Here is an 11,373-nt window from a genome sequence, read left to right on the forward strand (position 1 = left end):
TGGCCAGTTTGGTGGTATGGAAGGTGACAGATGGTTTGGGTTTAATAATTTCTATCTCTATATAACTCCTGTAGTGATTTAGGTCTGTAAAATACCCGCACTCCATAGGAGTTTGATGCACTCTAGCTATTAGTTTTTCTCCAATTTTCCCCTTCCTGCCTTAGACTCTATCATCACAATCTCTTTTTTTTTAACTGGAGTATAATGGCTTTCAAATGTTGTGTTCGTTTATGCTTTATAACAAAGAGAATCAACTGTATATATACATATATCCCCTCCTTTTGAACCTCTGTCCCTCCCACTCCACATCCTACCCCTCTGGGTTATCATAGAGCACCCAGCTGAGGTCCCTATGCTATAACAGCAGGTTCCCACTAGTCAACTATTTTACACATGATAGTGTATATATGTCAATCCTAATCTCCCATTTCATCCCAATCTCCGCCCCCCTCAACTTTGCCCACATGTCATTTCTCTATGTCTGTGTCTCTATTCCTGCCCTGAAAATAGGTTCATTTGTACCATTTTTTTAAATTCCTCATTTATGTGTTAATATATGATCTTTGTTTTTCTCTTTCTGACTTACTTCAGTCTGTCCCTGAAAAAGGAATGAATATACGTACATGTATAACTGAATCAACATGCTGTACACTTGAAACTCATGCAACACTGTAAATCAACTATATGCCAATAAAAAAAATTTAGAGATAAAAGACAGACTCAAGTTTCATCCTCAGTTCAACTGACTCACTTTTGTTCCTTTTTATGGCTGAGTAATATTCCATTGTAGATATGCACCACATCTTCTTTATCCATTAATCTGTTAATGGATAGGTTGCTTCCATGTCCTGACTACTGTAAATGGTGTTGCAGTGAATATTGGGGTGCATATATCTTTGTGCCCAGTGAGATGAACTCCATCCCATTATTTTTGCCTAAGAATGTATTATTTGTCTATAGGCAGGTGAAGAGCACCACATGGATGTTTCAGGACCCTGATATAGCTGATTCTTGAATGGACTAGTAAAAGAAGATTTTATTTCGGCATTCTCCCAAATTAAAAAAAAAAACTAGAATAACCTGAAGATAATCAGAAATGCTACAAGGACTGTGCCTTTTTCATATATGAAGCACTTGGTCTCATGTTTTGTTACTGTTGTCTTTTTTAAAAAAAATTTTTTATTGACGTATAGTTGATTTACAGTGTTGTATTAGTTTCAAGTGTACAGCATATTGATTCAGTTATAACATGTACATATATTCACTCCTTTTCAGATTCTTTTCATATGTAGGTTATTGCAGAATATTGAATAGAGAGAATTCCCTGTGCTATACAATAGGTCCTTGTCCTTGTAGGTTATCTATTTTACATATAGTATTGTATATATTTTACTCCTAAATTCATAGTTTATCCCTCCCCTTCATGTTTCTCCTTCGGTAACTGTAGTTTGTTTTCAAAGCCTCTGAATCTGTTTCTGTCTTCTAAATAAGCTCATTTATATCACTTTTAAAATTAGACTCTACATATGAATGTTATTGTGAATGTTTATCTTTCTCTGTCTGACTTACTTCACTTACTATGATAATCTCTAGTTCCATCCATGTTTCTGCAAATGGCATTATTTCATTCTTTTTTATGGTAGAGCAATATTCCTTTATATATATACATATATGTGTGTGTATATATACATATATATATATATATATATATATATATATATATATAAAAGAATATATGCACATCTTCTTTATCCATTCTTCTGTCAATGGACATTTAGTTTGCTTCCATGTCCTGGCTATTGCAAATAGTGAACTTTGGGGTGCATATACATTTTCTAATTATGGTTTTCTCCATATATATGCCCGAGTGGGATTGCTGTATCAGATGGTAGCTCTATCTTAATTTTTAAAGAAACTTTCGTAGTGTCTGTACCAAATTACATTCCTGCCAGCAATGTAAGAGGGATCCCTTTTCTCCATACTCTCTCCAGTATTTATTGTTTATAGCCTTTTTGATGATGGCCATTCTGATGGGCATGAGGTGATGCCTCATTATAGTTTTGATTTGTATTTCTCCAATAATTACCAATGTTGAGCATCTTTTCATGAGCTTTTTCACCATCTGTATGTCTTCTTTGAAAAAATGTCTATTTAGATCTTCCACTCAGTCTTTGGATTGAGTTGTTTGTTGTTGTTGTTTATATATATAGAGCTGCATGAGCTTAAAAAGGTACAACTTTTCAAGACTGAACCAGGAGAAATAGGATATGTAAACACACCAGTCACAAGATTTGAAACTGAAACTGTGATTTTAAAACACCTAACAAGCAGAATTCCAGGACCAGATGGCTTCAAAGGCTAATTCTATGAGACATCTAGAGGATAGTTAACACCTACCCTTCTGAAACTGTCCCAAAAAATTGTAGAGGAAAGAATACTTCCAAGCTCATTCTATGAATCACCATCACCCTGATACCAAAACAAGTCAAAGATACCACAAAAAAGCAAATTACAGGCCAATATCTCTGATGAATATACACACAAAAATTCTTAACAAAGTACTAGCAAACAAAATCCAATAGCACATTAAAAGGATCCTACACCATGTTATGCCAGGGATGCAGTCATTCTTCAATATACACAAAATAATAAATGTGATATACCACATTAACAAATTGAAGAATAAAAACCATATGATCATCTCAATATATGCATAAAAGCTTTTAATGGACTCTTAAATTTGATTCCCTAGTATTTTGTTGAGATTATTTGTACCTATATTCATCAAGGATATTGGCCTGTCATTTTTTAATCTTGTAGTGTTGTTATCTTGTGGTGTCAGGGCAAGGTAGTCTTTTAAACTGAGTTTGTAAGTATTCATTTTCTTCAATTCTTTAGAAGAGTTTGAAAATGATTGGAATTGATTCTTTAAGAGTTTGGTAGAATTCATCTGTGAAACAGCTGGTTCTGGACTTCTCTTTTCTAATTCTATGAAACATTTAGAGAAGGGTTAACACCTAAACAAAAACCTGATTCAAGGTTTTTGATTATTGATTCAATTTCTTTACTTGTTTTGATCTGTTCACATTTTCTATTCCTTTATGAGTCAGTCTTTGGATTTTGAGGAATTAATCATTTCTTCTTCTAGGTTGTCCATTTTGTTGTGTTTAATTGTTCATTATAGTCTCTTATGACCTTTCTCATTTTTGTGGTATCAGTTGTAATATTCCCTTTGTCATTTCTGATTTCATTTGCGTCCTCTTTCTTTTTTTCTATTTAGCCTACCTAAAGGTTTGTCCATTTTGTTTATCTTTCCAAAGAATCAGCTCTTATTTTCATTGATCTTTTTTTTTAATTTTTTTATTAGTTGGAGGCTAATTACTTCACAACATTTCAGTGGGTTTTGTCATACATTGATATGAATCAGCCATGGATTTACACATCTTCCCCATCCCAATCCCCGCTCCCACCTCCCTCTCCACCCGATTCCTCTCGAAACATCCCACCCTCTTTTCTGTTGTTTTTCTAGTCTGTATTTTACTTCTGCTTTTACCTGTTTTATTTCCTTCTTTCTACTAACTTTAGCCTTTGTTTGTTCTTCTTTTTCTAATTCCTTGAGATTGAAAGTTAACTTCTTTATTTGGGGGTCTATGTTTTCTTCTTAATGTAGATGTTTATCAAAATAAACTTCCCTCTTACAACTACTTTTGCTGTATCCCAAGTTTTGGTATGTTATGTATCCATTTTTCTGTCTTCCAATATTTTTTAAAATTCTCTTTTGTTTTCATTATTGACATAACAGTTGCTCAGCAAACAAAAGTATAAACTGGACAGCTTCACAGGAAAATTCAATCAAACATATAAAGAAGAGCTAATACCTATCCTTCTCAAACTACTTCAAAAAGTTGAAGAGAAGAGAACACTTGAAAAATGACCTGTCTGCTTATACACTTGGGACACAGTATAAACTCTCCTGTGGTCATAAGATCATGCTTCATCTTCAACATTACATCCCAGCCCTCTGCAGCTCTCCAGCTTTTCTAACTTCCTGGATGTTTCTGGAAAAACCAAACATGCTCAGACCTCAGGAACTTTGCACATGCTGTTGATTCTACCTGGAATACCCTTCCTTTGGCATACTCTACACATTCTTGAGTCTGACCTTAAATGTCCCCTCCTCAGGGAAGCCTCCCCTAATTTTCCCATACTAAGTCATCACTCCTATTTTAAGCCCTCATAATGACTTCTTTATTTTCCTTGTAGCTTTTAATCACAATAGATCATGTATATTAATTATTGTGATTTTTTTTGATAGTCACATCTTTGTCTCTCCACTACTGTTTGCTTTCTTGAACACTGAAATCAGGGTCACATCTAAATGCTTCAACGATGGATCCCCAGTAGCATCTATAAAAGTGTTTAACACTCATAGTAGGTGCTCAATAAATGTTTGTTAAGTATATACATCAAGGTTTATTACTGGGCACTATTGACATTTGGGGCTGGCTCATTCTTTGCAGTGGGATCTGTTTTGTGCATTGCAGGGCACTGAGCAGTATCCCGTAACTTTACCCACTAGATAGTATAGCACATCTCCTCCTTCTTCAGTAGTAATAACCAAAAATGTCTACAGAACCTTCCCTACAGAACCAAGTGTCCTCTGGAGGCACTGGTGAGCCCCTGGAGTACAGGAATGAGGGAAGATCTGGCTGATGCTCCCAAGCTGCAGAGTCACGCCCCTTTGGTGGTTCTTAGCATCTGGTCCATATTTTGGTGAGAGCCCTGGCATTTCTCTATGTGTCTTTCCACCACAGATCATGGGAACTCTTCAAAGACAGGGGCTAGCAACAGACCCATCTCTGTTCTCCCAAAACTAGCACAGGATTTGGCACACAGGAGATCTCAAATAATTGTCAAACAGAGGCTCAACTTATGGAGAAAGACTGAATATAGCTTTGAGACAAATGATGTATAGTTACTATTCAACTTAAACATGAATACTCATATCTTTTTAACTTTGGCTAATTTGATTAATTTATTGCTTGTGCATTTAAACTATATTTTGTTATTGTATACATGGACTTTCCAGGTGGCACAATGGTAAAGAATGTGCCTGCCAATGCAGGAGACACAGGCGACGTGAGTTCGATCCCTGGGTCAGTAAGATCCCCTGAAGTAGAAAATGGCAACACGCTCTAGCATTCTTGCCTGAAAAATTCCATGGACAGAGGAGCCTGGTGGGCTACAGCCTATGGACTCACAAGGAGTTGGACATGACTGACCACACATGCATAGTTTCATGTTTGTTGTTGTGTGTAGCAGTATCACCATAATCTAGTGTCCATTAAGTGTTATAAATTGTTATTTTAAATAGCTGCATAAATTCATATTCCAAAGCAATTTAACTTTGTCAATGAAACTTTTTTTTTTTTCAGGCCTTTATTATTTATTTTTTTATTTTTTTCTAGTGGGTTTTGTCATACATCGATATGAATCAGCCATGGATTTACATGTATTCCCAATCCCGATCCCCCCTCCCACCTCCCTCTCCACCCGATTCCTCTGGGTCTTCCCAGTGCACCAGGCCGGAGCACTTGTCTCATGCATCCCACCTGGGCTGGTGATCTGTTTCACCATAGATAGTATACATGCTGTTCTTTTGAAATATCCCACCCTCGCATTCTCTCACAGAGTTCAAAAGTCTGTTCTGTATTTCTGTGTCTCTTTTTCTGTTTTGCATATAGGGTTATCGGTATCACCTTTCTAAATTCCATATATATGTGTTAGTATGCTGTAATGTTCTTTATCTTTCTGGCTTACTTCACTCTGTATAAGGGGCTCCAGCTTCATCCATCTCATTAGGACTGGTTCAAATGAATTCTTTTTAATGGCTGAGTAATATTCCATGGTGTATATGTACCACAGCTTCTGCTATCCAAAAGTCTACAAGCAATAAATGCTGGAGAGGGTGTGGAGAAAAGGGGACCCTCTTACACTGTTGGTGGGAATGCAAACTAGTACAGCCGCTATGGAAAACAGTGTGGAGATTTCTTAAAAAACTGGAAATAGAACTGCCATATGACCCAGCAATCCCACTTCTGGGCATACACACTGAGGAAACCAGATCTGAAAGAGACACGTGCACCCCAATGTTCATCACAGCACTGTTTATAATAGCCAGGACATGGAAGCAACCTAGATGCCCATCAGCAGATGAATGGATAAGGAAGCCGTGGTACATATACACCATGGAATATTACTCAATGAAACTTTTTTAAACATTGAGATATGATTAACAGATAACATCATGTAAGTCTATGGTATACAGTATGATTTGATACATTTATTTATCATAATATGATTATCACTGCAGTGTTAACTAACACATCTATCATATCACATAATTATCATAGCTTTTTGTGGTGGAACAATGAAGATCTAGAGTATTAGCAAATTTGAAATTTCTAATACATTATTATTAGCATCACTGTGCTATACATTAGGCCCCCAGATCTTATTTATCTTCTGGTTGATCTACTGGTTGCAAATTTGTGCCCTTAAACAACATCTCCCCAATTCCCCCACCCCTCATTCCCGGGTAATCAACATTCCACTCTCTGTTTTTTATGAATTTACCTTTTTCAGATTCCATTATGCTGTATTTGTCATTCTCTTGAATACACATGCTTTCAACAAATTCTAAATACTATGATGTGTGGTCAACTTTAAATCCTCCCCTCATACTCGAGAGATATCATTACACATTGTGACTAAGGAATAAATTTAATCCTTGGCTCTGCACTCACCATTGTTCAACAAACAGTTCCACACTGACTTGTGTGCAATGTCACTCTCCCACAGAGAAAGCAATTTCTCATGGTGGGACTTTTTTCCTTAGCTCAACTCTGGAGATTTCTCTCTACAGCTGCTCAAGATTCACATTTGAAATGTGATGGTTTCCCTGACTTTTTCTGAGGCTGCTTATTACTGTTTCTAACTGCTACTGCACAGATCCATGCAAAGTTAAAATTCAGGGGTGTTTTGCTTTCCTCTATGGTAATCTGGCTTAGGCTTTTGTAGCCTCACAAAATTTGTATTGTGGCTATATGCTGCTGCCCAGGGGAGGGTGGAGGCTTGACCTATTCCTTTTGACAGAGTTGGTAAGAAGTCCAGGGTAGGTTGACAAGAAGTCCAGGGTCCCCAAGGAAGAGAAAGGGGTATGGGGCTCTCAAGAAGGAAAAAGGGACAAACTATTTTTTTCTACATTGCTTTGTCTTAGTCACATAAGACATTTCTTCTTAAACTCTGAGTTGTTATGAAAACAGTCTTTAAGACTAACTTTCTTTAAGCCCAGAGCTAATGATTACACAACAAAATAACACATCTTGCTCAAAGGTATCTTTTTCCTTAAGCTCTGTACTAATGATTATATAACAACAATGGACAACTATTGGAAGACAGGTTTCTCCTTTTTACCAAGAACCTTGTGACTAATCTTGTTATCTTAAGATAACAAGATAACTTGTGTTGTGGGAGTGACTCTAATAAAAGTATATAAGGCCTTGATAAGACTAGCAAGTGGGACACTCTCCATTCCCCTTCTAATGTCTATGTCAGAAGCTTTCTCTGTCCCCTTTCACTGTAATAAGGCTTATGCCACACAAAAACTCTGAGTGATCAAGTAATCAAGCCTGGTCCCCAAAGCTATATCTTCTTCCTCAGAGATCACGAATGCAGTATCATTCACTGTAAGCTATAACTTTTCTCTTAGCAATTGGGTTTATGGTGATGGGAGTAATTAGATCACCCTGGTTTCTGGCAGAAGAGCATATTCCAGGTTTAATGCTACCTGACAAAGTGTTTTGCAAGAAATAGGAATCAATGAATCTGACTTTCTCCGTGTTATCATCACATACATCTTTCCACCAAAAATATATGGAGAATGATGTTTAACCATTTTGCAAACATTTGAATGTTGCCTACAAGGGTCCTTATAAACCATACAGCATTAGACAAATATAGGCTATTATGTGCTTACAGGGTGCCATCTCTAATAGTAGCCTCTAGTAAACCGATTTAACTATTTCCAAGGAATTCCTCCCAGATAATCACTTTTTTGTCTGGCTAGAGTTTGCTGAGGAAGGTCTTCTTCATGGCGATCTTCAGCTCCTTGTTCCTGAGGCTGAAGATGATGGGGCTCAGGAAAGGAGTGAGGACCGTGTAGGTGATGCCCATCAAGGTGTCTATTTCCAGAGACTGGGGCCCCTTGGGCTTGAGGTAGATGACAGAGGCAAAGCCATAGTGCTCTATCACCACAGTGAGGTGGGACACACACGTGGAGAAAGCTTTGTGCCGGCCCTCGGCTGAAGGGATCCTCAAGATGGTGGCCACGATGAAGGCATAAGACAAGAGGATGAGGAGACAGCAGCCCAGCAGGGCGGTGATACACACCAGTCCTAAGCCCATGGCCAGAATGGAGACATTTTCTCCACAGGCCAACTTCAGAAGAGCCTGCACATGGCAAACAAAATGATGGATCTCATTAGATCCACAGAAAGTTAGTTGGAAAATGGCTACTGTCACGACCAAGCCAATGACTGAGCCCCCAGCCCAGGACCAGGCCACCAGGCAGGCACAGCCTCGGGGGTTCATGAGCACATTGTAGCGAAGAGGGTGGCAGATGGCCACGTAGCGGTCATAGCCCATGACTGTGAGCAGGAAGGAGTGGGTGAAGCCAAACGTGAAGGAAAAGAACATCTGGCTGGCACAGGCTCTCAAAGCAATGGAGTGGTCAGTGGAAAGCAGGTCGGCCAGCATGCGTGGGATGACAGCAAAGGTGTATAGGATCTCTGAGATGGAGAGGGCACACAGGAAAAGGTACATGGGTGTGTGGAGGCTGCGGTCCCTCCAGACGGTGGCCATGATAAGCAGGTTCCCCAGCAGTGTGAACAGGTACATCAGCAGGAAGAGCAGGAAGAACATCAGCTGAAGGTGGGGGAAGGTGGAGAAGCCGATGAGGATGAATTCAGTTGCTGATGAGAAGTTGCCTCCCTGCATGGGGGCTGTTCCTGAAGTGAAGTGTGACATGGAGTGGTCAGCTACTGGATGGAAGGAGGTCTTCAGCTTCCACCATTCCTGGCTCTGTCCCAGGGGCTGCTCCTGATCCTGATAAATGACAGGTGACCTTGGCTGAATTCCTACTCTGTGCCTCCTAAGATTTAATCTTCTCATCAATCTTGTGGGGGAGGAGGGTGTGTATGCTGTTTTTATCACTGTCTAAAGAAGGGTTAGGCTACCCACTCCAGTATTCTTGGGCTTTCCTCGTTGCTCAGATGATAAAGAACCTGCCTGCAATGCGGGAGACCTGGGTTCAGTTCCTGGGTTGGGAAGATACCCTGGAGGAGAGCATGGCAACCCACTCCAGTGTTCTTGCCTGGAGAATCCCCATGGACAGAGGAGCCGGGTGGGCTACAGTCCATGGGATGGCAAAGAGTCAGACACAGCTGAGTGACTAAGAACAAAGTATCTTTTTTTTTTTTTTTTTTAAGAACAAAGTATCTTGAGAATACACATTGAAAATATTTGAGGGAGTCTAAGCAACTTGTTTATGGTGCAGCTGTCAAAATGGCAGAACCCATACCTAGCTGTCCCCAAACACTCTACCTTTCTATCACTTCTACATCTTCCAAAAATGGCAATAGCTTCCAACCATTGCTTCTCTGCCCTTCTACTCCCTTCTGATAAGTCTTGTTCTTTTCAGGGCTTCAAATACCATGTTGTTGTTGTTGTTCAGTTTCTCAGTTGTGTCTGACTCTTTGTGTCCCCATGGACTGCAGCACACCAGGCTTCTCTGTCCATCACATCTCCCGGAGCTTGCTCAAACTCATGTCCATTGAATCAGTGATGCCACCAAACCATCTCATCCTCTGTCATCCCCTTCTCCTGCCTTTAATCTTTCCCAGCATCAGGGTCTTTTCTAATGAGTCAGCTGTTTTTCATCAGGTGGCCGAAGTATTGGAGCCTCAGCTTCAGCATCAGTCTTTCCAATGAATATTCAGGATTGATTTCCTTCAGGATGGACTGGTTTAGGATTTGCCTGGATGTCAAATACCATGAGCCATCCCTATTCCATGGCTATAGTCATTTTGACCTGTGCACATCTCTAACTTAACATGCATCAATCAGATTTTTCCTCTGGAGATGAGTTATTCATGCAAGGAATCTGAGACAAGACACTGTGTAGAAATAATGTTCTGGTTGTTTTCCAGATCCCATGAGCCTATCTGTGTGTTCTGAGGCAATGCAACACAGCCATCTGACAAAGGGATGAGAGAGTCAGCTGACAGAATTCAAATCCCTGCTCTTCCCACTGTGTGAGACTGAGCAATTTGTTCACCTCTCTTTGCCTCTGTTTCTCTATACCTGTCTCAAACAAGTGTTTGAGAAGTTAATGAATTATTCTTGGACTGTGATCCAGAAAACAATAGGTGCTATCTATGATAATTAAATCAATACACTAAATGAGTACATGTACAGTGTCTGTGCTCAGTAACTTCAGTTTAATGAGATTTCAATATCTCTTCATAAATAAAGTACCGATTTTTATGTGATCTTTCTTATTAGGCAAAGTCAACTGGAAAGGCACGAAAATACCAATCTACTTTCCACCTCTGTGGTTTGGCCTGCTGGGGGCAATATGGACTCATACACTATGTAGCCGTTGAGGGCTGGCTCAGCATGATGTTTCTGAGATTCATCCACATTGTGGCATATATGAAGAACTTCATGCCTTTTCATAGCCCAACAATATCCCTTTATGGATAAACCAAATTTTGTTTACCCAATCACTTATTTTTTCTTTAAATTTTTTTTGAGGTTTTATTTTTTAATTAATTTATCTTAATTGGAGGCTAATTACCTTACAATATTGTAGTGGTTTTTGCCATATGCTGACGTGAATCAGCCATGGATGTACATGTATTCACCATCCTGAACCCCTCCCCACCTCTTTCCCCATCCCATCCCTCAGGGTTGTCCCAGTGCCCTGGCTTTGAGTGCCCTATTTCATGCATCAAACTTGGACTGGTGATCTATTTCACATATGGTAATACACATGTTTCAATGCTATTCTCAAATCATCTCACCCTCACCTTCTCCCACAGAGTCCAAAAGTCTGTTCTTTATATCTGTGTCTCTTTTGCTGTCTTGCATATAGGGTCATTGTTATCATCTTTCTAAATTCCATATATATGTGTTAATATACTGTATTGGTGTTTTCCTTTCTGACTTACTTCACTCTGTATAATAAGCTCCAGTTTCATCCACCTCATTAGAATTGATTCAAACGCATTCTTTTTAATGGCTGAGTAATAT

General features: G+C 39.1%; 1 protein-coding gene across 1 annotated transcript; it reads right to left on the minus strand.

Moving 5' to 3' along the window:
* Positions 1-8,124: 8,124 nt before the first annotated feature.
* On the minus strand, positions 8,125-9,057 carry LOC133061203 (olfactory receptor 10H1-like). The gene has a single exon (XM_061149190.1). The coding sequence runs from the start codon at positions 9,055-9,057 to the stop codon at positions 8,125-8,127; it is 933 nt and encodes a 310-aa protein (XP_061005173.1).
* Between the last annotated feature and the right edge of the window lie 2,316 nt (positions 9,058-11,373).

This window comes from Dama dama, chromosome 9 (genome assembly GCF_033118175.1).
Source record: "Dama dama isolate Ldn47 chromosome 9, ASM3311817v1, whole genome shotgun sequence".
NCBI classification, from domain to species: Eukaryota; Metazoa; Chordata; class Mammalia; order Artiodactyla; family Cervidae; genus Dama; species Dama dama.